This window comes from Trichomycterus rosablanca, chromosome 14 (genome assembly GCF_030014385.1).
Source record: "Trichomycterus rosablanca isolate fTriRos1 chromosome 14, fTriRos1.hap1, whole genome shotgun sequence".
NCBI classification, from domain to species: domain Eukaryota; kingdom Metazoa; phylum Chordata; class Actinopteri; order Siluriformes; family Trichomycteridae; genus Trichomycterus; species Trichomycterus rosablanca.
The window spans coordinates 19046724-19074549 of NC_086001.1; the positions used below are offsets into that span (position 1 = coordinate 19046724).

A 27826-nucleotide genomic window follows, 5' to 3' on the forward strand; every position below is an offset into this window, starting at 1 on the left:
TAATGTATTTGATTATTTATAATGTTATAAATGTTTGATTATTTATAATGTTTTAAATGTATTTGATTATTTATAATGTTATAAATGTATTTGATTATTTATAATGTTATAAATGTTTTTGATTAATTATAATGTTATAAATGTTTGTTATTAATTATAATGTTATAAATGTTTTTGATTATTTATAATGTTATAAATGTTTTTGATTAATTATAATGTTATAAATGTATTTGATTGTTTATGTTATGAATGTATTTAATTATTTATAATGTTATAATGTTTTTGATTATTTATAATGTTATAAATGTATTTAATTATTTATAATGTTATAAATGTATTTGATTATTTATAATGTTATGAATGTATTTGATTATTTATAATGTTATAAATGTATTTAATTATTTATAATGTTATGAATGTATTTGATTATTTATAATGTTATAAATGTATTTGATTATATATAATGTTATAAATGTATTTGATTAATTATAATGTTGTGAATGTATTTTATTATTTATAATGTTATAAATGTATTTGATTATTTATAATGTTATAAATGTATTTGATTGTTTATGTTATAAATATATTTGATTATTTTTAATGTTATAAATGTATTTGATTATTTATAATGTTATAAATGTATTTATTGTTTATAATGTTATAAATGTATTTATTGTTTATAATGTTATAAATGTATTTGATTATTTATAATGTTATAAATGTATGTGATTATTTATAATGTTATAAATGTATTTATTATTTATAATGTTATAAATGTATTTATTATTTATAATGGTATAAATGTATTTGATTATTTATAATGTTATAAATGTATTTGAATATTTATAATGTTATAAATGTATTTGATTATTTATAATGTTATAAATGTATTTGATTATTTATAATGTTATAAATGTATTTGATTATTTATAATGTTATAAATGTATTTGATTATTTTCTGCTTCAGAACTGAACAAGGATTTCTTCTGCTCCTCGTGTCCACATTCCTCTACAATCCAAAATCAGCTCCACAATCACATCAAGAGCTGCAACCATGATAAATATGAGACTCTGGTGAAGATTAAGACTGAACATGAGGATCTGACGCCCACCAGAAGCTCCAGTAATCAGCAAACGTCCTCTGGTACTGTCAGCATTAACACCTCTCTCAGTCCCACACAGGAAGAAGGAAACGTCTGCTCACAGTGTGGGAAGAGCTTCAAGTTCCAGAGTGTGCTTAAAATACACCAGCGCATTCACACAGTAGAGAAACCGTATCAGTGCTCACAGTGTGGAAAGCATTTTAATAGACACAGTCATCTCAAAAGACACCAGCGCATTCACACTGGAGAGAAACCGTATCAGTGTTCACAGTGTGGAAAGAGTTTTAATATACAGAGTAATCTTAAAAAACACCAGCGCATTCACACTGGAGAGAAACTGTATCAGTGCTCACAGTGTGGAAAGAGTTTTAATGGACAGAGTGATCTGAAAAGACACCAGCAAATTCACACTGGAGAGAAACCGTATCAGTGCTCACAATGTGGAAAGAGTTTTAATAGACAGAGCCATCTCAAAATACACCAGTGCATTCACACTGGAGAGAAACCATATCAGTGCTCACAGTGTGGAAAGAGTTTTAATCGAAAGAGTGTTCTCAAAAGACACCAGCACATTCACACTGGAGAGAAACCATATCAGTGCTCACAGTGTGGAAAGAGTTTTAATGGACAGAGTGATCTGAAAAGACACCAGCACATTCACACTGGAGAGAAACCATATCAGTGCTCACAGTGTGGAAAAAGTTTTAATAGACAGAGTGCTCTCAAAGCACACAAGCGCATTCACACTGGAGAGAAACCGTATCAATGCTCACAGTGTGGAAAGAGTTTTAATATACAGAGTGATCTGAAAAGACACCAGAACATTCACACCGGAGAGAAACCGTATCAGTGCTCACAGTGTGAAAAGAATTTTAATATACTGAGTCATCTCAAAATACATCAGCGCATTCACACTGGGGAGAAACCGTATCAGTGCTCACAGTGTGGAAAGAGTTTTAATGGACAGAGTAATCTCAAAAAACACCAGCGCATTCACACTGGACAGAAACCGTATCAGTGCTCACAGTGTGGAAAGAGTTTTAATGAACAGAGTGATCTGAAAAGACACCAGCACATTCACACTGGAGAGAAACCGTATCAGTGCTCACAGTGTGGAAAGAGTTTCAATATACAGAGTAATCTCAAAAAACACCAGCGCATTCACATTTTACAGAAATGATGTTCACAGTGTTGGGGAGAAATGGTTAGCAATGAATTAATTATACTGTGTAATTAATAGGTCATTAATTACACAGTAAACATTAATAAGTAAATAGTAATAATAAAAGTTTAAATCTATAGGTTAAACTATTACTGGGAAATAATGTGATTATCTCTAGTGGAGTGAATGGTGGGTAGAACCAGGAGGTTTAGAGCCTGATGTAAGTGAATGCTATCAGTTAATAGTGGAAGTGAATTGAAAATAAAAGGTATTGGATCGGCTAGCATATATTGGTCTTAGTGCTACTGTGCTTGATTGGTTTTCTTCATACATTTCTAGATGTGTACAGTATGTTCATAGTAACTCCTGTTACTAGTGGTGTCCCTCAGGGCTCTGTCTTGGGGCCTCTACTATTTATAATTTACCTGCTTCCCATTGGACGCATCTTTAGGAAGTACAACGTTCAATTTTATTGTTATGCAGACGACACTGAATACCTGTCCACTGTGCTCACGGCTACTCTTCCTCCTCCATCTCTCTCTGATTGTCTAATAGAATTAAGAACATGGTTCTCGTACAATTTTATCAAATTCAATGCTGATAAAACTGAAATATAGGTACAAAATCTTCTCTCTCTAAATCTAACAAATTCTCAGTGATGATGAAGAACTCAGTCGTCTCTCCTTCCACTCACAATCTTTCATTTCATGCACATATTAACAATATCACACGATCTGCTTATTTCCATTTATGTAACATAAATCGTCTACGTCCATTTCTTTCTCTTAGAAGTGCTGATGTTTTTGTTCATGCCCTGGTCACATCTTGAATTAATTATTGTAACTCTCTTCTTTTTGGTCTACCTCATATGGGAGCTAGAGCTTTTAGCTACTCTGCCCCACATCTCTGGAACTCTCTCCCTCCTGACATTCACACCATTGATTCATTCCCTAGTTTCAAAACATGACTTAAAACGTATTTCTTTAAACTCACCTACCCTTAATCTGTGTAATTAATTATGTACTGATGTTTTGTATTGTAAGGTGTCCTTGAGTGTTTACAAAGGCGCCCATAAATAAAATGTATTATTATTATTATTTTTATATGTTGGCACAGATGTTACTTATAATTGTTTTCACACATTTTCATAGTTTGGCTTATACAGGGGTGGAAAGTAACGAATTACATGTACTTGCAGTACTGAATTGAGTAGTTTTTTGTGTACTTTAAGTAGATTTTACAACATGTAATTTTACAAAAACCTACTTGTACTTGTACCGTTGCAATCGTAGTCACAATTGAACTGTTACGGGACACGTTTTGTTCCGTATTTTTATCAGTGGGAGAGAAATGCAGCAGATTAGACTGAGACAGGGTGATGTGTATGAAACAGAAGGAAACTGCTGCTACCGTGGGAATTAGAAAGTGTTCGGTTATTATTTTAAGTAGTGTTCACTTTTAATCTTGGTGACGCCATGTGTGCGCAGGTTTATCAGCATAACAACCTGTTTATTACTCCGCTGTTTGAGTAGTGCAGTGGGCAGAGCACATATTTTTCTGCCCTAGATTCGAGTCCAGCTTAGGGCGAAACTAAAGCAACTGGGGTGGGCATTGCTCCCCCTGGATTTTCTCACTGCCCGCCTAAGCAACACAGCCAGAACCGGGGCTGCATATTAGTGTGTCAGTGTCACTGGATCATTAAGCTCCACTTGGCTACAACTATTAAGGTTCTGGAGTGTATATGTGGGAATTTGTGCACATCCGGATGTGACAAAAATGCCCAGGTTTTATCCCAAGTTAAGTTGAGATCAGGGCTCTGTGACACTGGAGTTTCTTTTAATCAACTTTTCTTCATGTAAAACAAGAAAGGACCTTCCCTAAACTGTTGCGCTTTGTTTAAATCGTTGATTTACTACACCAGGGAGGGTCCTGACACTTACAGTACAGGTATGTTCGTGTGGAGTATTTTACAAAGTGGTGCAAGAGTGACATCTAGAGTTTACATGCGGTACCGCTCAGAAATATAAAGAACCATCGCTCTGTTAATAACAGTGCTGCTGGGTCCTAGTGCCCTATAGTTCACTCTTAAAATAAATGCTAATCACAACAACCGATAAAATAAAAACGTTAGTTTAGCATTACGTGCAAAATGGAGAAAGCTTTAAAAAACACAAATGATGGGATAAAAAAGCATGTGAGGAATACATGTGAGAAACAGCATGTCCAAAATATAAAAAAAGGTTTGTTCAGAGCATTTCTTTCTTTAGCTAACTTTGCCAGTTCGTTCAGTCTGTCGTTTTGAGTACAGACTATCGGCCTCGTCTCAAATGACGCGTACTTCCTACTTAGTGCACTACTTAAAATAAACATTGTACTGAACAGTTACGTTAAATATAACTTTTTATTGCTGGTTAAAAACTTCACCACCTTAATTCAATTTAAATAATTTAGCAGGAGAAATAACTCACATCATAGCATGAACAAACTGAGACGGACTTCACTAAAAGTGTGCACTAAATGGTTTTTTTTTGCAGCTGGTTGAATGGAGTTAGTGTAGAATTATGTACAAAGATCTACAGAGAGGTTAGATGTACTGGCCGGTTAGCTCAGTTGGTTAGAGCGAGGTGCTAATAACGCCTAGGTCGTGGGTTTGATCCCCGTACGGGCCACACCCACTTTTGAACTTAAACTAACAAACAAGTGAGCCTTCTTCAACTAGCAGGTCCTATTTACCTGGACTTCAAACGTTATCTCTGACGAGTGTGAGATCTTTTTAATGCCCCTCTCATTCAAGTCAGAAACATGCCATTATTTCAATTTGTAAAACCGCAATTGGTTAGCGTGTTCGGCTGTTAACCGAAAGGTTGGTGGTTCGAACCCACCCAGGGACGAGCGCCTTTTATTGTACAACCTGCCTGTTGATCAAACGGATATGAGACACAACAACAATGTGTAGTCCCACAGAATAGTGGAAATAAGTAACTGAAAAACATCCAGTAAACAACAGTCCTACAAGCACAAACATCCACCTGATAAGTCACCGGAGACCGACTGTCCAAAGTGAAAGAACGTCCTTTTGGTTTCAGTAGATGTTAAATGAAGATAGTCGCCCAACGTGGGGCTCGAACCCACGACCCTGAGATCAAGAGTCTCATGCTCTACCAACTGAGCTAGCCGGGCTTATGCAGCATGTCAGAACAGACAGCTCATCGGTCAGACCATCAGAGAGATGTAGGTTTAATAGTGTTATTTTAAATAAACAAAAATAAATGAAATAAAACAATTTTACTTTCAAAGAATGTGCACAGTGAAATACACTGAAAACCTCAAAAGGTCGTCCTAACATGAGTGTGTTTCAGTGCTGTTTAATACAAATAAATAAAATATATAAGCACTGCAGGATGGATCAGCTGCATTCATCTTCCCCTCTATCAGAACTGCCACCACCATGCTTCACAGTAGGTGCGGCATTAGCCGGGTGCCTGGTCTCCTCCAGACGTGACTTGTTTCTCGTGGTCCGAGAGACCTCGAGGTGCATTTTGGCATCTAGTTCAAATGGTTGATCGTCTGGAAGGTTCTCACATCTCCACCAGGTTATGCCGGAGGTTCCTGCTCACCTCCCAGCCAGGCCAGACTTCTTCCATTTATGGATGTTGGTGGTCCGTACCCTTGCCCAGATCTATTCCTCCGAGGTCTGCAGATGATTCCTTTGACCCCATGGCCACTGTGGACTGTGGGACCTCGTGTAAGCAGGTGTCTGCGATCCCAAATCGTGTTCAATCAATCCAATTGACCACAGATGGCCTCCTATTAAATCGAAGACGCATCTCAAGCGGTATCATACCCGTCTTTTGGGTGTCTTATCAAAGTGTGTGCACACAGACACCTACAAACGTGCTAATAACACAGACACACAGACGACGGTACAGTTCACGTCTTTATTGAACAATTTATTTATTTAATAAACAAAGAAGCTGCTGGTAACTGTAAGAAGAATCTCCTCGTCTTCCGGATCGAGATGCTTGTTGACCTGCATTGAGAAAACAAGCAAGACATGCAGTTAGACACGATCCATCCCTGAAAGGTTGGAGATGTTAATTTATAGAGGTCTACCGTTACGCTATCGTGACGTCCTGGAGGTCCTTTGAGGTCCTGTAAATAGAGACTTAACCCTGGCATAGATACCAAACCTTCATCATCTGCTACTCACCCAGAAAGACCTCCCAGAGCTCTTGAACCTTCTTATTCCTGGAAAAAAGCTCAAATCTTAAAAGGTTTGATCGTTTTTACCGTTAGCAGAAGCCTTCAGAAACCTGTACGGTTAAAGATCTACACTGTCTGGACCTAGTCTTCGGCTTACTCATCAAACCACCTGTGCAGAAGGATCTGCCCGAGGGTGAGACGCTTGCTGGGCTTCTTCTTGAGGCATTGTTTGATCAGATGGCAGCAGGCTGGCGAGTGCGACAATGCAGATTCAAATTATACGGTGTTTAGATCTGAAGAAGATACAGCGATCAGGCATAACATTATGACCACCTTTCTAATAACGTTGCCTCCATTGATTGGACTCGTTTGTCCAGCACATCCCACGGATGCTCGGTTGCATCGAGTTCTGGGGAATCCATGGAAGGGTGGACGTGGTCCTCAAGTGCTTAGGTAGGAGCTACGTGTCAGAGTGACCCAACCCAAAGTTTCTCAGGAGAATGTTGGCAGAACTTCTTCCCATAGTGCATCCTGGTGCCATGTGTTCCCCCAGGTAAGCGACGTGGACAGGGGTCACCATGGGCATCCTGACTGGTCTGCTGCTACCTTTGAACTACAGGAGCTCGTCTGTTGGATCGGGCCACACATGCATCAGCGAGCCTTGGCTGCCCATGACCCTGTCGCTGGTTTACCACTCTACCCTCCCTGGACCACCCCACAAGAGCTGCAGATTTGGAGATGCTCTAGTCCAGTCATCTATCCATCACGATTCGCTCCTTGATAGAGTCACTTCACCTGTCAGTGGTCATAATGTTATGCCTGGTCAGCGTAATTGCAGGTCTTAATGTATATATTTCCTTACCATTAGACACACCAGGTTTGAACACTAGACGCCCTTTGGTGATCTCCTTCCTAGACCGAAATGGCAGGTGTCCACAAACCAAGACAAACAGCAGTACGCCCAGACTCCAGACGGTCGCAGGGCAGCCATAGTACTTCTGCTTGGTTATCCACTCGGGTGGCGAGTATTCCCACGTGCCTACACGAACAAAGAAGACAAACTAGTACCCAAAGTCCAAACCAAAGTACCCGTCCCTCATTGGTGCACAGTTACCTGAATATGTGTAGTACAGAGTGTCCTTCAACAGGTCGCCGCATCCGAAGTCGATCAGCTTCACCTCCAGCGTCTCCGTGTTCAGAAGGACATTCTGGCGCTTAATGTCCCTGTGCAAGACACCTCGATCCCGGCAGTGGAGCACCGCCAGGACAACCTGCCGCATTACATGCCGGGCAAGCTGCATCCTCAGCCTGCCCTTCTTGAGCATCAGCTGGTAGAGGTCTACGCAGGGGACGGGCCGCTCCAGGATCAGGATGCAGCGCTCGGGCGTGTCGAACCACTCCAGGAGCTTCAGCACGTACGGGCTGGCGGGCGGCCTGGACACCATGCGCATCAGGGCCACCTCGACGGGGAGCAACTCTGTCTCACCTGGCTGATGGTAGAAGAGACAAGAACAAATGATTTAATGTGTATCCAGTCTATACGGTATTTACTTCATCTGAAAGGTAAAGTCACTTACAATCCTGGTAAATCTGAGGTGCTCATCCTTCACCACGTATTTGATGGCAACCTAAACACACACAAGTAAATGATCATTAGTGGATTTTTAATACAAGGGTTGGAAGAGACTCGATAAGGTCCTAGTAGGTCGCCATGGGTGTCTGGAGCCGTGCTGACTGCATTTGCTCGAGGCGCTCCTCAGGGTTCAAGTCTGGGAAGCCAGCTCACGAAATGAGACCTTCTTCAGGAGTAACTCGGACCACCGACACGTGGACTCCACGAGACATCCGAAGGCATCCCGTGGTATCCGGTATCACCAGGGACTCAGATCTTCTTAGTGTGCATCCCGGGTTTGTCTCAATAATGTCCCGGTAGGTTGTAGGGAGGATCCTGGGGAGGATCTGTAGATTGGGAACAAAGGGAATTCAGGGGGAAGGGTACTCGGAAGCCCCCGTGACCCTATAAGGTCCTGGAAGGTTGTCACAGGTATCTGGAGCAAAGGGAGGATCCAGGGGAGGATCCGTAGAGCCAACACGACCATCAAGGAGGTCCCATAGATGCTCAATTGGGTTCAAGTCAGGGACCAAAGGGAATTCAGGGGGCCAGGGTGGTACTCGGAAGTCCCCGTGACCCAATAAGGTCCTGGAAGGTCGTTGCAGGTATCTGGAGACATAGGAGGACCCAGGGGAGTATCCATTGAGCCAACACGACAATTCGAGGTGGGTTCAAGTCTGTGGAATTAGAGGGCCTGGGCCTGGGTCATGCTCTTCTAGCCATGCTGGAAGATCCCATCCATCCCACTGAGTCCTGATAGGTCGTCACAAGTATCTGCAGCCATAGAAGGACCAAGGGGAGGATCAACACAGCAAACTGATACTCACCTGGTTCCCGTCCACCTTATGGATGCCTTCGTAGACCGAACCGCAGCCTCCCTTTCCCAGCAGCTCTCCAACGGTGTATTGGCTCTCAAAGCTGTTCGGGTTCGTGTCGGTCGTCATCTCCTCTTGACGTCCTCCATCGGTGGTTTCTCCTTCAGCAGGTTCTCCTTTAGCGGGTTCTCTTTCACCGGTTTCTCCTTTAGTGGTTTCATCTTTAGCGGTTTTTCCTTCACCGGGTTCTTCTTCAGCGGGTTCTCCTTCACCGGTTTCTCCTTTAGTGGTTTCTTCTTTAGCGGTTTTTCCTTCACCGGGTTCTTCTTCAGCGGGTTCTCCTTCACCGGTTTCTCCTTTAGTGGTTTTTCCTTCACAGGGTTCTCCTTCATCGGGTTCTCCTTCACCGGTTTCTCCTTTAGTGGTTTCTTCTTTAGTGGTTTCTCCTTCACCGGGGTTTCCTTCAGCAGGTTCTTCCTCAGCAGGTTCTCCTTCAGCATCTTCAACACAAGTATCACCAATGATGCTTCATGTAGACCAAAAATAAGGGTCCAAATAAAGGTTCGGCGTACTCACTCTTGTTCTCTGGAGCATCGCAGACGACTTCTCCAGAACTGATCCCACCTATGAAGCCCAAGGGTTAATTACATAGTCACTAGAGTTCAATAGTGTCGGACTTGAATGTGGTGGTGTTAAGGTTACCTGGAGCTTTAGAAGACGCCCGCGGTCCCTGGGAGTCTGTCTGCTCGCTCGAGTCTGAGTCCTCCAACTGAATCTCCCCGTCCACTAACGTCTTACTGGAGTCTGATTTCGAATCGTACTCGTACCCGTCTGATTCCTCCTGATTCAGACGCATTAAACTGGTGTTACAGAGCCGAGAACCAAACCCCTTCCCTCCCGGAGTATAGTGGTGATGATAATTCACCTCGCTCTCGACTGTTTCTTCTTCTCTCTCAGTCAGGTTCTGAATGGCGCTGATCCACGCCCGTCTACCTGCCTCACAGTCGGCCTGGAACGTACAGCTCCTGTACACACACGGTGATAGATACAGATTATATACGATGCAGACAGACAGACAGATTGAGTAGATAGATAAACAGATAGATAGACAGACATTCAGACAAGACAAAAGGATAGACAGATAGATAAATAGTCTGTCTATTGATCTTTCTTTTGATAATCTGTCTGTCTGTCTATCAATTATCTATTTATCTATAATCTATCTTCTTGTCTATCTGTCTATTCATATGTCTATCTAGCATCTATCTGTCTGTTTATTGATCCTCTGTCTGTCTATTGATCATCTATCTAGCTGTCTGTCTGTCTATCTATCTGTCTGACTATCTATTTGTCTGTCTAATATTTGTCTGTCTGTCTGTCTATCGATTATCTATTTATCTATAATCTATCTTGTCTATCAGTCTATCCATATGTTTATCTAGCATCTATCTGTCTGTCTGCTTATTGGTCATCTGTCTGTCTGTCTGTCTGTCTATCTATCAATTATCTTGTCTATCTATTTATTGCCTGTCTGTTTATTAATCATCTGTCTGTCTATTGATCTTGTATCTATCTGTCTGTCTATCTATCAGTATGTCTGTCTATCAATCATCTTGTCTGTCTATCTATTGTCTGTCTATTGATCATCTGTCTCTCTGTCTGTCTGACTATCTATTTGTATGTCTAATATGTGTCTGTCTGTCTATTGATCATCTATCTGTCTGTCTATTGATCATCTATCTGTCTGTCTATCTGTCCGTCTGCCTATCTATCTGTCTATTGATCATCTATCTGTCTGTCTATCTGTCCGTCTGCCTATCTATCTGTCTATTGATCATCTATCTGTCTATTAATCATCTATCTGTCTGTCTATTGATTATCTTTCTGTCTGTCTGTCTATTGATCATCTGCCTGTCTGACTATCTCTGATGATTATAGATCTGGACTTACCTTGTGGGCGTGACCACCCGGAAGCAGAAACGTCGCCCGGTGTCCTCGCAGCTCTGGACCGAACAGCGCTGCAGGTCTTCAGCCAGCACCATGAAGTCACGCTGGGGGAATAGAACATAAAACCTTCTTATTTATACAGTCGATGATATAAACGGCGGTGAAATCGTCCCAGACTTAAACACGACGGGGGCGGTTTGGGACGCCGGGGCACAGAAGTCGACCTCTGCTGTGATGCGCCTGAATTATGAGGGGCGTAAGACTGCGGTGCATTATGGGTATTTCACAGAGTCCAGGAGAGAGCTGATTTAGATCATGTAAAGTCATGTGACCTACCTTAAACCTCTTTTTGTAGAGAAGCTGATTGTTCTGTATGATGAACCACCGCCTGCACAGATCAAACACATCATATATATATATAATATTGAGTGTATATATATAATAGTGTATATATATAATATTAAGTGTTATATATATAATATTGAGTGTGTATATATATAATATTGAGTGTATATATATAATATTGAGGGTATATAATAATAATAAATAATACATTTTATTTAATAGGCGCCTTTCTGACACCCAAGGACACCTTACAATCACCACAACAATAAAATACAAAGAAACAAACAAGCAGCAATTAAAACAGTTAAAACTATGACACAGCAAAAGCACCAATCAGGTGTTATAGGCTGTCCTAAACAGGTGAGTCTTAAGTGAGGATTTGAACTGTTGGAGAGAGCTTATGTTCCGTAAGTCAGATGGCAGAGAATTCCAAAGTCGGGGAGCAGAGCGACTAAAAGCTCTGCTCCCCATGGTGGTAAGACGGGCAGAGGGTACAGTAAGGTGAATAGAGGAGGAAGATCTGAGAGAACGAGAGGGAGTAGCAACAGTGAGAAGATTAGAGAGATAAGTTGGAGCGAGATTATGGATGGCCTTGAAAGTGAGAAGAAGGATTTTGTAGTCAATGCGGAACTTGACCGGGAGCCAGTGGAGCTGTGACAGAACAGGAGTGATATGGTGGAAAGAAGGGGTTCTAGTAATAATACGGGCAGCTGAGTTTTGGACCAGTTGAAGCTTATGGAGAGATTTGTGTGGAAGACCGAAAAGGAGAGAATTACAATAGTCTAGACGGGAAGTGACAAGGCTATGAACAAGAATGGCAGTGGTATGTGGAGTAAGAGATGGGCGAAGACGACTGATATTACGTAAGTGGAAATAAGCAGACCGGGTAATGTTATTGATATGGGCTTGGAATGATAGAGTAGTGTCGAGGATGACACCCAAACTCTTTACCAGAGTTGAGGGGATAACAGAAAAATTGTCAATGTCAATAGACAGACTGTTGGTTTTGGATAATGTTGTTTTAGTACCAACGAGGAGAACCTCAGTTTTATCACTGTTTAATTTTAGGAGATTTGCCGAAAACCAGGATTTTATTTCTGTTAAACAATCAGTAAGGGAGGTGGGTGGGATGTTGAGAGTGGGTTTACAGGAGAAATAGAGCTGGGTGTCATCCGCATAACAGTGGAAGCTAATGTGGTGTTTACGAAAGATATGGCCAAGGGGAAGGAGGTAAATGATGAAAAGAAGGGGCCCCAAGACAGAGCCCTGGGGCACACCTGAAGCAACAGGAGAGGGCTGAGATGTAAATGTTTTAAGCTGAATAAACTGAGTGCGACAAGAGAGATATAATTTGAACCAGCTTAGGGGAGTCTGAGTGATACCAATGGAAGAAAGTCTATTGAGGAGGGTGGTGTGACAGATGGTGTCAAATGCTGCACTTAGGTCTAGTAGGATAAGGATTGAGAGTGAACCGGAATCAGCTGCCATGAGGAGGTCATTGGTGACTTTTATCAGAGCAGTTTCTGTGCTATGGAGAGGGCGGAAACCAGATTGGAACTGTTCATACAGGTTGTTATAGGATAAGTAAGTATGTAGTTGAGATGCTACTATTTTTTCTAGAATTTTGGAAATGAAGGGTAGATTAGAAATCGGCCATAGATTATTGAAATTAGTTGGATCTGCACCAGGTTTTTTCAGAATCGGAATTATTACTGCAGTTTTGAAAGAAGCAGGAACAGTTCCAGTGGAAAGAGAGGAATGGATAATGGAAGAAATGATAGGAACCAGTGAGGGAAGACAGGTTTTTACTAATACTGAGGGGATGGGGTCTAACTGACAAGTAGATGGCTTAAGCTTCCGGATGATGTCTGATATTTCAGAGGTGGAAGGGAGATGAAAGAGAGAAAAAGAATGAGCGGGAGGAGAGAAATCAGAGGTAAACCTGGAAGTTGGTTGTAAACTAACATGATGGTGAATTGTACTGATTTTTTCATTAAAGAATGACATTAGTGAGTTACAAAAGTCAACTGAATGCAGGTGAGATGGAAGAGAGTCCGGGGCTCGAGTAATACTTTTGTACAATGAAAATAGTGACTTAAAATTACCTTCGTTTGAATGGATTATGTCAGTGTAATAATTGGATTTACTTTGTGAAATACAATCCTTGTAGTGTAGCATATGATCTTTGTACATTTCTTTATGAACAGAAAGTCCAGTTTTCCTTTGGAGCCGCTCAAGTTGCCGTCCTTTAGCCTTCATGAGCCGGAGTTCGGGCGTAAACCAGGGGGCTGGACGGGAGAATGAAACGGACTTAGTTTTTAGTGGAGCCAGGGAGTCGAGTACAGAATGAAGCCCAGTATTGTAGTGTGATACCAGGTCATCAAGGGTGGTTAGATTATGATTGTCCATTGTGGAGTTAATACTGGAGGAGAGAGAATCCAAATTAATGTCCTTAATATTGCGGAAAGAAATGAGACGGGGGAATTTATTGATAGACAGAGAGAGACAGACATTAAATGAAAGGAAGAAATGGTCAGATATGGGGAGTTCATCAGCGGTACTGTCTAGAGGAGATAAACCTGAACAGCAAATTAAATCCAGGATGTGACCCTTGCTGTGAGTGGGAAAGTTGATATACTGCTGAAGTCCAAAACCCTCAATACAACTTATGAAATCTTTGGTAAGAGGGTTATTAATATTGTCCATATGAATATTAAAATCACCCAGCACAATGTTATTTGGTGAAAGGGTGGACAGGTGTGTGAGCAGAGTGGCAAAGTAATTTAAAAATTCTCTGTTTGGTTTTGGTGGACGATAGATGACAGTAATGATGGTGGGAATAGATCCAGACAGCTTACACATGGTCGATTCGAAGGAGGAGAAGGTAGGGACAGACACCGACGAGACTTTCCACTTCTCGTGGTGAATTATCGCGAGACCTCCTCCCCGACTGGTGACACGTGGTTGGGAGATGTAAACAAACCCCGGAGGAGTTGATTCATTAAGTTGTGTAAAGTCACTTGGTTGTTGCCAAGTTTCGGTTAAACAGAGAAAGTCCAACTTACGGTCCGTGATGAGATCTTGGATGAGATGTCCCTTGCTCGTGAGTGAGCGGATGTTGAGCAGACCGAAGTTGACAGTGGAGTTTTCGCATTTAGCCGGGGTGTTAGCCGACCGGGCTAGGCAGGCTAGCACACTGTGGTCAGCAACCCGACCGGTGTTGCGCTGAGGACGGCGAAAAGTAGACCAGAATGATTTTATTGCTTTCGACGAGTCTTCCTGAACATTCCGACGAGACCCGCGGTGAATATATCTCCGGCGAGGCAGGAATGCTATATCCGGGTGTAGCCGTAATAAATCCGGTTGAGGTGCAGACAGGTGGAAACGAAACCGGAGAAGCTCAGCAGCAGAGTACTGAAGCAGGCCCGTCACAGGTTGGTGAATAAATGCCAGCAGAGTCCAGACAAACACCGACCAGATATGGATCCTTCCGGTTAGCATTTTAGGTGAAGCCACAGGGCAGCTTGAACAGGTAAACACAGGTAGAAGCGGTTCAAGTCCGTATGGCTAAATCGCCAATCTTGCTAATACCACCAAAAGAAAGCTTTACCTGCCCAGATTAGAACAATTGCATAGTCCAGAGAAACACCAGCTTTAAAAGTTTAAGATAAAACTTAGTTAAGCGACGATAAAACTTGGATTACCGGCGAGCAGCGGCAGCAAGTCGCGCCAGCGTTCACTCGTTCCAGCGTTCCAGCGTTCACTCGTTCTCGTATATAATATTGAGTGTATATATATAATATTGAGTGTGTGTGTATATATATATATACAGTGTATCACAAAAGTGAGTACACCCCTCACATTTCTGCAAATATTTCATTATATCTTTTCATGGGACAACACTATAGACATGAAACTTGGATATAACTTAGAGTAGTCAGTGTACAGCTTGTATAGCAGTGTAGATTTACTGTCTTCTGAAAATAACTCAACACACAGCCATTAATGTCTAAATGGCTGGCAACATAAGTGAGTACACCCCACAGTGAACATGTCCAAATTGTGCCCAAATGTGTCGTTGTCCCTCCCTGGTGTCATGTGTCAAGGTCCCAGGTGTAAATGGGGAGCAGGGCTGTTAAATTTGGTGTTTTGGGTACAATTCTCTCATACTGGCCACTGGATATTCAACATGGCACCTCATGGCAAAGAACTCTCTGAGGATGTGAGAAATAGAATTGTTGCTCTCCACAAAGATGGCCTGGTCTATAAGAAGATTGCTAACACCCTGAAACTGAGCTACAGCATGGTGGCCAAGGTCATACAGCGGTTTTCCAGGACAGGTTCCACTCGGAACAGGCTTCGCCAGGGTCGACCAAAGAAGTCGAGTCCACGTGTTCGGCGTCATATCCAGAGGTTGGCTTTAAAAAATAGACACATGAGTGCTGCCAGCATTGCTGCAGAGGTTGAAGATGTGGGAGGTCAGCCTGTCAGTGCTCAGACCATACGCCGCACACTGCATCAACTCGGTCTGCATGGTCGTCATCCCAGAAGGAAGCTGACGCACAAGAAAGCCCGCAAACAGTTTGCTGAAGACAAGCAGTCCAAGAACATGGATTACTGGAATGCCCTGTGGTCTGACGAGACCAAGATAAACTTGTTTGGCTCAGATGGTGTCCAGCATGTGTGGCGGCGCCCTGGTGAGAAGTACCAAGACAACTGTATCTTGCCTACAGTCAAGCATGGTGGTGGTAGCATCATGGTCTTGGGCTGCATGAGTGTTGCTGGCACTGGGGAGCTGCAGTTCATTGAGGGAAACATGAATTCCAACATGTACTGTGACATTCTGAAACAGAGCATGATCCCCTCCCTTCGAAAACTGGGCCTCATGGCAGTTTTCCAACAGGATAACGACCCCAAACACAACCTCCAAGATGACAACTGCCTTGCTGAGGAAGCTGAAGGTAAAGGTGATGGACTAAACCCAATTGAGCACCTGTGGCGCATCCTCAAGTGGAAGGTGGAGGAGTTCAAGGTGTCTAACATCCACCAGCTCCGTGATGTCATCATGGAGGAGTGGTAGAGGATTCCAGTAGCAACCTGTGCAGCTCTGGTGAATTCCATGCCCAGGAGGGTTAAGGCAGTGCTGGATAATAATGGTGGTCACACAAAATATTGACACTTTGGGCAAAATTTGGACATGTTCACTGTGGGGTGTACTCACTTATGTTGCCAGCTATTTAGACATTAATGGCTGTGTGTTGAGTTATTTTCAGAAGACAGTAAATCTACACTGCTATACAAGCTGTACACTGACTACTCTAAGTTATATCCAAGTTTCATGTCTATAGTGTTGTCCCATGAAAAGATATAATGAAATATTTGCAGAAATGTGAGGGGTGTACTCACTTTTGTGATACACTGTATATAATTTCTAATATATACACTATAAGCATCAGTGTGCAGACCTGTTCCAGGTTTTAAACACACTCCTGGTCCTCTTAAACAGAAACCCCTCCATCAGGAGCGCTTCCTCGGCCTCCGCGCCGCCCCCATGACCCGGGTCGCCCCTGGAGGATGCCCGGGGAGGCGCCCCGCAACACAGCACACGCAGAAACCTCTGTCTCAGAGAAGCAGCCATCGTAAATGAGGAGAAAATCAAAATGCTGCTCCTGAAGAGCACAGGTCCACATTGTGATGTCACAGCGTTCCGAGGGAGCAGAGTGAATTTACCTTTACCATATATGGGCATGACTGGATTCATGTGACTGCACATATACTGACTTGATTTCCACTGTGGGACGGCTTCTGGAGGGTTCTGGGTTCGATTCCCGGGTGGAATTTGCATGTTCTCCCCATGTCCTGGGGGTAACAGGGTACCCTAGGTATAAGTGTGTGTGTGTGTGTGTGTGACACACTCTGGTACTGACACACCCCCATACCATGACACACCCTGGTACTGACACACCCCCATACCATGACACACCCTGGTACTGGTACTGACACACCCCCATACCATGACACACCCTGGTACTGGTACTGACACACCCCCATACCATGACACACCCTGGTACTGACACACCCCCATACCATGATACACCCTGGTACTGACACACCCCCATACCATGACACACCCTGGTACTGACACACCCCCATACCATGACACACCCTGGTACTGGTACTGACACACCCCCATACCATGACACACCCTGGTACTGGTACTGACACACCCCCATACCATGACACACCCTGGTACTGACACACCCCCATACCATGATACACCCTGGTACTGACACACCCCCATACCATGACACACCCTGGTACTGACACACCCCCATACCATGACACACCCTGGTACTGGTAATGACACACCCTCATACCATGACACACCCTGGTACTGACACACCCCCATACCATGACACACCCCCATACCATGACACACCCTGGTACTGGTACTGACACACCCCCATACCATGACACACCCTGGTGCTGACACACCCCATACCATGACACACCCTGGTACTGACACACCTCCATACCATGACAGACCCTCATACATGTGTATGATGTGTGATTGTGTACTAATGTGTGTGTATGAGGTGTGTGTATTACGTGTGTATAAAGTGTGTGTGTATAAGATGTGTGTATAAGACATGTGTATAAGGTGTGTGTGTGTATAAGGTGTGTATATTATGTGTGTGTATAAGGTGTGTGTATAAGGTGTGTGTATAAGACGTGTGTAAAAGGTGTGTGAGTGTGTGCGTGTGTGATTCAGTGCTTTCTGCACCATGGCCAACAATAAGGTTCATAACATCATGGTCTTCATGCAGTAAGTTTATTTGGGGTAATTAGGGTTGAGGCGGAGGGGGTATTTAGGTCGAGAGGGTATTTGACCTGATGTGTTTGTTTTCTACAGGACCTCAGTGAAAACATTGTACGTGGTGCGCAGTGCTCAGAACACCCTGGAAGCATATCACTACATCGACTGCGGCACCAACTCCTCCGTACGCCACCCCGCCCCTCACCAGCCCGAGCGCCAGGGCTTCTACGCTCGTTCTGTAAAGTCGCTGTTTAATACAAATAAATAAAATATATAAGCACTGCAGGACGGATCAGCTGCATTCATCTTCCCCTCTATCAGAACTGCCACCACCATGCTTCACAGTAGGTGTGGCATTAGCCGGGTGCCTGGTCTCCTCCATACGTGACTCGTTTCTTCTGGTCTGAGAGACCTCGAGGTGCATTTTGGCCCGTCTCTCCTCGATGGCTCAGATAGGCCGTAGGGGTGGCAGATGCCTGGTCTTCTCCAGAGAGTCCACTAGGTGCCTTTTGGTCATGCTGCCTGGATGGTCAATCTTCTGGAAGGTTCTCACGTCTCCACCAGGATACGCTGGACTTCTTCCATTTATGGATGTTGGTGGTCCGTACCGTTGCCCAGATCTATGCCTCCGAGGTCTGTAGATGATTCCTTTGACCTCATGGCCACTGTGGACTGTGGGACCTCGTATAAGCAGGTGTCCAATCAATGGTGTTTTTGTTTTTTGTAGTATTTTTAGGTACAAAGTCTCACCCAGAAAAAAAAACCAGGGTCTGACCGCGGTCATGTTATTGTCACTTTTACTGCGCATCTAAACCCTGTTTTACGGTAATACAGTTGTGAAGCGTTAAAGAGGGTAAATCATCTCTTTACAGTTTAATATACAAAACAGTTCAACGGGGAAGAAATATTAACAGTAGCTCAACTTCCTAAAATCCAGAATCTACACCAACAAATCCTAAAACCTGGACCTAAGTCATATCTGGTCCAGTCACTGGTTGGCAGCATTAAACTCAGTCAAGAACTTAGTATATAGTATTAGTATTATATATAGTTTCTGCAGATCTTCACTGAAAGTGTGCAGAACCTCAAATGGTTTTTGTGCCGCCATGCAGCTGGTTGAATGGAGTTAGTGTAGAATTATGTACAAAGATCTAAAGAGAGAAAAGATGAACTGGCCGGTTAGCTCAGTTGGTTAGAGCGTGGTGCTAATAACGCCAAGGTCGCGGGTTCGATCCCCGTACTGGCCACACCTACTTTAATGATTATAGGTGGCATGGTTGAGAGAGAGTCAGGTGAGCATGTGCTGTGTATCCGGACTTTCTAACCTGAGAAATGTAATCACTGACAGTAAGAATATCACCCTGTTCTTCTGCCATCTTTAATTCTGGCTTCATTTCACCTGATGAACGTGGCATGACCTTTATAAATGCTTACAATCAATTTTGTTAATGGCTGCAATCACTGCTGTGTAATTTAGTGAATTCTTGCACTGCACATGGCAGAAGACTAAAAGAAATTTAGACCGTGTAGAATAAAAGTATTAGGAAAGTATGAGGTTAAAAGCATCAGCTTTTATTTATTCTTAAAAGAAAAATACATGAACCTCAGTCATCTCACACGAAGATCTGTTCTGCTCAACAACAGTAAAGCTATCTAAAATAAAATCAATGTGTGTTGAACTTCAATCTTCACTCATAAGCTATTATTCTTCTTGTCCTTTTTCGAAAAATTATTCTACTGTAATTATTAATGTCAGGTCTATTATTTTGTCATTTATTTTCATTGTATCAGTCTAATCATGGTAATGTAGTATACTGTTGCTAAAGAGGTTAGCAGTACTTACATTATTTCGGAGGTAAAAAAATCAATAACTTTCTTAGTTCTCTTCTGCGATTTACTACTCTCTGCTGTCTCAGTGTAAAATCAAAACTTACACTTGAACCTTGAGTCTTTACTAGTGTTTTGTAGACTAGTAGTTGAGAGGGGGTCCAATAATAGCAAAAAAATGGTCTTATCAGATGAAGGGAAAGAATATGGTCTTTGTGTCCTACCTCCTTATCCCATCTCTCTCGTTTGGCTTTTCATAATGTACTCAGGCATGGTAGGTGGGTAGGCTCTGGGTCACCGAGTGCCATTATCTTGTATGCCTCTGTGGCTCGCCACAGTTTTTTTACCCTCCCAGAGTTCTTCAAGACCTGCAGTCTTTTCTCTCCAGACAGCATGCGCTTTACCTTTCCAGTATGAAGACTGTCATCAATGTTATCAATTCTGTATTTTAGCACTGCTGGTGTGCTCACCTGTGGTAGACTCTCACTGGAAATGCACAATTCTTTATATATGTTTGCCATTCCATTACTTCATAATCCTACAATAAAATGTATAAAAGCCATTTAATGAGTACAAGAGTAAGTGATCCTAAAGAATATAGTGATTTGGTTATTTTATTAGACTTTAAAAAGTGGTCTATACAGAATCAAAGACACTTTATATTAGTTTGCCATCCCATTATTCCACATTCCTACAGTAAAAATTCATTTAAAAACTCATATGAGTACAAAATAGTGTAATTTCATAACAAATTGATTTGCTTGTATAACAGGACTTTAAAATGTAATGTATACAGAACCGAAACAATGTTTTACACAAGTTTGTCATCCCATTAGAATTTCTACAGTACAAATGTCTTAAACTCATGTAAGTAATACAAGCGTAAATGCTCTTTTAAAATATAATCATGTGACTTCATAATTAAATTTGATATTTATTAGTCTTATTATTATTATTTTTTAGACTTCATATATTGGTCTGTACAGAACTGAAAATACACACAAAAGTTTACCACCCATTACTCCACATTCCTACAGTAAAAATACTTAAACACTTCAAAAACAATGAATTCATATGATAGTTTGATTTGCTTATTTTGTGGATATTTAAATGTTTCCATTTACATCATTTTGCCATTTGCCACTTATTTAAATCATCAAGGTAAAAACAGTAGATGTGGTATTATGAGTAAGTAGGACAGTTATTTAAATATAGTGGATTTAACTTTATTTTTAATACCAAAGAAGGTCTGAATTTGGAACATGTAGATTGTTCTACATATAGACTAGAACAGACTTTATTTCTGGTACATCTGTGTGCATCAGGACTCGATAAGTTTATTAAACTGTAAAACTTCTTTCTGTTTTAATCTCTGTACTAGCAGTGAGAGCATTGTACCGTAAAACAGGGTGTAAATGCGCACTAAAACTTTTAGTGTAGACAATGTGATCAGTACCATAAAACAGGGTGTAGATGCGCACTAAAACTTTATTAAGTAGAAATAGCGAGACCGAGCAAGTCCAGAAGATCTAAAACAAATGCAGCACCCAGTTTCAACCTCAAAAAGCTTCATAAATCCCTTTTCTAACAAGAAAACTCAATAAAAAACAAGAACACAACAAGAACTCAGCACGTTTTCTCCACTCAAATGAGCCACAGGTGAGTTTAATAACAAGCAGCAGAAACAGCGTCCTGTAATAAGAGTCCCAATACCGCTAGATCCCACCGTCACTCTGTTCACTGTAGTGCTGCTGGGTCCTAGTGCCCTATAGTTCACCTACCATACTGCGCTCCATGTGTCTCCTACATGCAGTTATACCACAGTAATACTCAGTATGAGCAGAAAGACGCGACTAACTTACACTTTTACATTTAGTTCTTGTTGCTATATTTTAAATTGTGTTTGTTTGTAAACTGTGAATTAGTTCTTAATCTGGTCGTGATGTTAGTGAATTAAACCTACATCTCTCTGATGGTCTGATCGATGAGCTGTCTGTTCTGACCTGCTGTTTAAGCCTGGCTAGCTCAGTCGGTAGAGCATGAGACTCTTAATCTCAGGGTCGTGGGTTCGAGCCCCACTTTGGGTGAGTTTTTTCATTTAACATCTACTGAAACCAAGAGAACATTCTTCCACTTTTAACAGCCGGTCTCCGGTGACTTATCAGGAGGATATTTGTGCTTGTAGGACTGTTGTTTACTGGATGTTTTCAGTTACTTATTTCCACTATTCTGTGGGACTACACACTGTTGTTGTGTCTCATATTCCTTTGATCATCAGGCAGGTTGTGCAATAAAAGGCCTTTCGGTTAACAGCCGAACGCGCTAACCGATTGAGCCACAGAGACACGCACACAGCTTTTTCACAGCTTTTTTACACGAGTCACATGACTTGCTAACATTTACAGAAGGGCAATTAAGTTTGGCAAATTGAAATAATGGCATGTTTCTGACTTGAATGAGAGCGGCAGTAAAAAGATCTCACACTTGTCAGAGACAATGTTTGAAGTCCAGGTCAATAGTACCTGCTAGTTAGAGAAGAATCACTTGTTTGTTAGTTTAAGTCCAAACGTGATAGTGGCCCGTACGGGGATCGAACCCACGTTCTTGGCGTTATTAGCACCACGCTCTAACCAACTGAGCTAACCGGCCTATGTACAAGTGCAGGGCATATACCCACATACCCGATTCTACACTGACAGCCCTTCAGTTATGTAGCTGCCACACAGAAACGATGGAGAGCTTTACTGTTGTTGAGCAGAACAGATCTTCGTGTGAGATGACTGAGGTTCATGTATTTTTCTTTTAAGAATAAATAAAAGCTGATGCTTTTAACCTCATACTTTTCTAATACTTTTATTCTACACGCTCTAAATTTCTTTTAGTCTTCTGCCATGTGCAGTACAAGAATTCACTAAATTACACAGCAGTTCTCTTTTTATTTATTTATTTATTTTTGCCATTAACAAAATTGATTGTAAGCATTTATAAAGGTCATGCCACGTTCATTAGGTGAAATGAAGCCAAGATAAAGATGGCAGAAGAACAGGTGGTATAGCCTGAGATGAACATTAGCAAGTCATGTGACCTGGGTGTACTGTCCAATGACACAGCTGTGCATGTGTCTCTGTGGCGCAATCGGTTAGCGCGTTCGGCTGTTGACTGAAAGGTTGGTGGTTCGAGCCCACCCAGGGACGAGTGTCTTTTATTGCACAACCTGTCTGTTGATCAAACGGATATGAGACACAACAACAATGTGTAGTCCCACAGAATAGTGGAAATAAGTAACTGAAAAACATCCAGTACACAACAGTCCTACAAGCACAAATATCCACCTGATAAGTCACCAGAGACCAGCTGTCCAAAGTGGAAGAACATCCTTTTGGTTTCAGTAGATGTTAAATGAAGGTACTCACCCAACGTGGGGCTTGGACCACACGACCCTGAGATTAAGAGTCTCATGCACGACCAATTATTGTTGGCTGTTCCTCGTTCTCGGCTGAAGCTGAGAGGTGATCGAGCTTTTTCAGTTGCAGCTCCCAGACTATGGAACAGTCTTCCCTTAGACATTAGATCTGCCCCATCCCTTACAACTTTTAAGTCTAGACTTAAAACTTATCTTTTTATTTTAGCTTTTTAAATAGTTTTTTATGCCATATGTGTATGTGGTTTATATTGCAAATGATTTTCTTTTACCTTTATTTTATCATTGTGTACAGCACTTTGGTCGACTTGTCGTGTGAAATGTGCTATAGAAATAAAACTTACTTACTTACTTACTTACTAAATATAGCTAAGTTGGCAACACTGAGTATTATACTGTTTATTAGCCTGACTTAAACCTTAGCAAGTCATGTAACCTGTGTGTACCGTCCAATGAAACAGCTGTGCGCATGTCTCTGTGGCGCAATTGGTTAGTGCGTTCGGCTGTTAACTGAAAGGTTGGTGGTTCGAGCCCACCCAGGGACGAGTCTTTTTTATTGCACAACCTGCCTGTTGATCAAATGGATATGAGACACAACAACTATGTGTAGTCCCACAGAATAGTGGAAATAAGTAACTGAAAACACCCAGTAAACAACAGTCCTACAAGCACAAACATCCACCTGATAAGTCACCGGAGACCGGCTGTCAGTAGATGTTAAATGAAAACACTCACCCAACTTGGGGCTCGAACCCACGACCTTGAGATTAAGCGTCTCATGCTCTACTGACTGAGCTAGCCGGGCTTAAGCAGCATGTCAGAACAGACAGCTCATCGGTCAGACCATCAGAGAGATGTAGGTTTAATTCACTAACATCACGACCAGATTAAGAACTAATTCACAGTTTACAAACAAACACAATTCAGAATAAGTAACAGACACAGACTTACTGTCACTTTTAAACTACTACACAATTACTGAACCCGTTCCATTATGCTTTACACCTCAGTGTATATTATCTGGAAACAGATGCTATTCATATAGAAATATGCTTTACATTTGCTTGATGGTAATAACTCTTAGTGAAGTCTTAATGAACAATTAAAACATCAATTCAGGTTTTTAGTTCAATTGGGGAAAAATATTAACAGTAGCTCAACTTCCTAAAACCCAGAATCTACACATACCAGTCCTACATTTATTCCACAAAGTTCACAAACTACATGATTTAATGAGTGAAAACTTGACGTTTGGAGCCCCTCTGGTGTGCAGGCTGGTACTGTGTATCAGCACTACTTACTGTGTGCAGGACCTGAGTCGTATCTGCTCCAGTCACTGGTTGGTGGCATTAAGCTCAGTCAGGAACTTTAAGAAATATATAGTTTAGATAGTTCACACATATAAGAACCCACAAAACCTGTTTATTAATGTCCGTTGCAGCTGCTTGAATGGAGTTAATGTAGAATTATGTACAAAGATCTAAAGAAAGCACAGCTGGACTGGCTGGTTAGCTCAGTTGGTTAGAGTGGGGTGCTAATAACGCCAGGGTTGTGGGTTCGATCCCTGTACGGGCCACATACACTTTTGGACTTCTTCTCTAACTAGCAGGTTCTATTGACCTGGGCTTCAAACGTTGTCTCTGAGAAGTGTGAGATCTTTTTAATGCCCCTCTCATTCAGGTCAGAAACATGCCGTTATTTCAGTTAGCCAAACTTAATGACCCCTCTGTAAATGGTTTAATGTGCACACTGCTGCTACTGGCTTGTTTTTCTTTTCTACAATGTAAGTTCATACCTTCAAGTTCATGTTATTTGAGATCTCTACATAGATTTCTTCCTCATGTGCAGAAAGACGCAGTTCAGTTTGAGTCGATTCACTAAGTTGATAGTACTCAGCAATGAGCCATTAGAAGCTGAAGGAGTCGATTCTTTTTGAGGAAGTCAAATTTTTTTATGTTATACTAAATAATTAAAAGAGTCGGATCACTATCATTAGCTGTCATTTACAAATGAATCGCGGGTCAATACAGAGACAAACCATCTCATCTAATACAAAATAGAATAAATAATGTATAACAGTTTAATGATGCATCATACATACAGTGAAGCAAAACACAAAACCCCTAACTTGTAAAAAGCTTCACTTAAATAATAATAAAATGTCAAAAATACATCAAATCACCTAAATATTATCTACATAACACATACAGCAAAAACATGTGAATGTGGAAGCATGTGTGTGTATTGTGTGTGTGTGTGTGTGTGTGTGCATGCTTATGAATATTAATAGAATAGAATCGTATGTTAGACACGTATAGATACATGAAGTGATGTAGACACACATATTAACTCCTTAGCAATAGTACCATATAGCAATAGACATCTTACCATGAGCTTGTTGGGCATCTCATTTCAAAAACAAACAGTATTAAAATCAAGTGACTTGTGTGTGATCATTAGTGACTTGTGATCTCCTGAACAGGTGCACAAACATCAAATCATCTGATTCAGAGCGACATGGAGGGACGGGCCAACTGCGTCCTGAACTTAATGCAATTTTAAACAGTGGAACGTTTTGTTGTGATTTTGATACTTGGGTGGCAATGTTTAACTAAAATTACTTTTATTTAGTGTTTAAAACTTCTAAATGACCTCAGTTTTGTCAATTGATTTCAGTCAATTATATTAATCACGTAAGTTTAAATCTAAGTTAAAGTAAAGTCTGAAGTTGTGTGTATTTTTGCTTTATTTACTTAGCAAATGGCGAATCATTACGTTTAGTTTTCCTGGTGTCAGGGTTCCATGGTGTAAACGTTAGCACTCTGGACTCTGAATCCAGCGATCCGAGTTCAAATCTCGGTGGGACCTTACCGCTTTTACTTGGGGACCGGTGTGAGGTCCAAGATTGTGAAACTTTAGCAGTATCAGGATGGTAGCATTCAGCGCATGTGCAGTACAACAGAGCATCACAATTGCTTGTGCTAGTTTAGTCATCTTAAATTACATGTTAATTTCCATCCATTCATCCAGCTTGAATATCATAATACCACTAGTAGTGTTATAGTGTTCCACATGTGACTGCTCCATCCCAAAATATAATCGCAAATCATTGTTTACAGAGCCATCTAACAGCCAACTTGCTCTTAGTGCCAAAATACGAGCCAGTTTGTTCAGTAAAACTTTATAAGCCAACAGCAGCGAATAAACTTAAGAGTCACCTTAGATTACATGTTAACTTCCATCTATCCATCCAGCTTAAATACCATAAACACTACGTACAAAACATGTGGAGCTATTCTTACTACAGTAAAACACACTGAACTGACTTTTAAAGTGAAGTTCAAAATGTTGTACAGAGATCGTTCCCATCTAGTGGTGCTAGATAAATTACAGCTTGTTGCTTGGGTACAGATTTGTGACATTATTATTAAATTGTTGTTGTCGTGTTTGTTGTTATTTTTTAACTGTTCATGTTTTTAAGTGTAAAACCATAAACAGCACCGTCTATAAATAAATGAATCTTATGCTTCCACTTGAGATTTTTGTGTACGTGAACAATGTCTGAAATATGACGAGCTTGATTAGTTTGTAATATGTGTTAAGATGATGAATGAACCTAAACACTTGCTTTTAAATTTTAAGTTTTTATTTATTTATTTTAGTTTCAATACAACGTGACACCGGCAAGATTAAGAAAGCAAAAATAAAGTGTCCCAAGTGTTTTTGTAACGTGTTGTAGACCTGCAATGGCGACTGTTTTTGGTATACAGGAAAGAAAAGGACGAATGCAGGTGAAAAAATGTTATTGGGCAACCAGCACTGTGTAAATATTGGACAGAACACATGATGCGACAGTAAGTCTGTGTCTGTTTCTGTTGCTTATTTTGAATTGTGTTTGTTTGTAAACTGTGAATTAGTTCTTAATCTGGTCGTGATGTTAGTGAATTAAACCTACATCTCTCTGATGGTCTGACCGATGAGCTGTCTGTTCTGATATGCTGCTTAAGCCTGGCTAGCTCAGTCGGTAGAGCATGAGACTCTTAATCTCAGGGTCGTTAGTTCGAGCCCCACGTTGGGCGAGTATCTTCATTTAACATCTACTGAAACCAAAAGGACGTTCTTCCACTTTGGACAGCCGGTCTCCGGTGACTTATCAGGTGGATATTTGTGCTTGTAGGACTGTTGTTTACTGGATGTTTTCAGTTACTTATTTCCACTATTCTGTGGGACTACACATTGTTGTTGTTTCTCATATCCGTTTGATCAACAGACAGGTTGTGCAATAAGACACACTCGTCCCTGGGTGGGCTCGAACCACCAACCTTTCGGTTAACAGCCGAATGCGCTAACCGATTGCGCTAACCGATTGCGCCACAGAGACATGCGCACAGTTGTTTCATTGGACAAATGAGTCACATGACTTGCTAACATTTACAGAAGGGTAATTAAGTTTGACAAATTGAAATAATGGCATGTTTCTGACTTGAATGAGAGGGACAGTAAAAAGGTCTCACAATTGTCAGAGACAACGTTTGAAGCCCAGGTCAATAGAACCTGCTAGTTAGAGAAGGATC

General features: G+C 41.4%; 1 protein-coding gene and 4 non-coding genes across 5 annotated transcripts in view; 3 read left to right on the top strand and 2 right to left on the bottom strand.

Annotated features, from left to right (window-relative positions):
- Positions 1-1323: 1323 nt before the first annotated feature.
- The window catches only part of LOC134326548 (zinc finger protein 850-like), a gene marked incomplete at both ends in the record, with an annotated part of 187488 nt that continues 160985 nt past the window's right edge, over positions 1324-27826 (top strand). Inside the window, 2 exons of the mRNA XM_063008723.1 lie at positions 1324-2204; positions 21006-21010. Coding sequence (XP_062864793.1) covers positions 1324-2204; positions 21006-21010 — 886 coding nt within the window. The remainder of the gene's footprint in view (positions 2205-21005; positions 21011-27826) is intronic.
- trnak-cuu (transfer RNA lysine (anticodon CUU)) lies at positions 5373-5445 on the bottom strand. Its single transcript has one exon. It is a non-coding gene; the product is annotated as a tRNA-Lys (tRNA).
- Positions 19178-19251, top strand: trnai-aau (transfer RNA isoleucine (anticodon AAU)). Its single transcript has one exon. It is a non-coding gene; the product is annotated as a tRNA-Ile (tRNA).
- trnai-aau (transfer RNA isoleucine (anticodon AAU)) lies at positions 22407-22480 on the bottom strand. The gene has a single exon. It is a non-coding gene; the product is annotated as a tRNA-Ile (tRNA).
- trnan-guu (transfer RNA asparagine (anticodon GUU)) lies at positions 22952-23025 on the top strand. Its single transcript has one exon. It is a non-coding gene; the product is annotated as a tRNA-Asn (tRNA).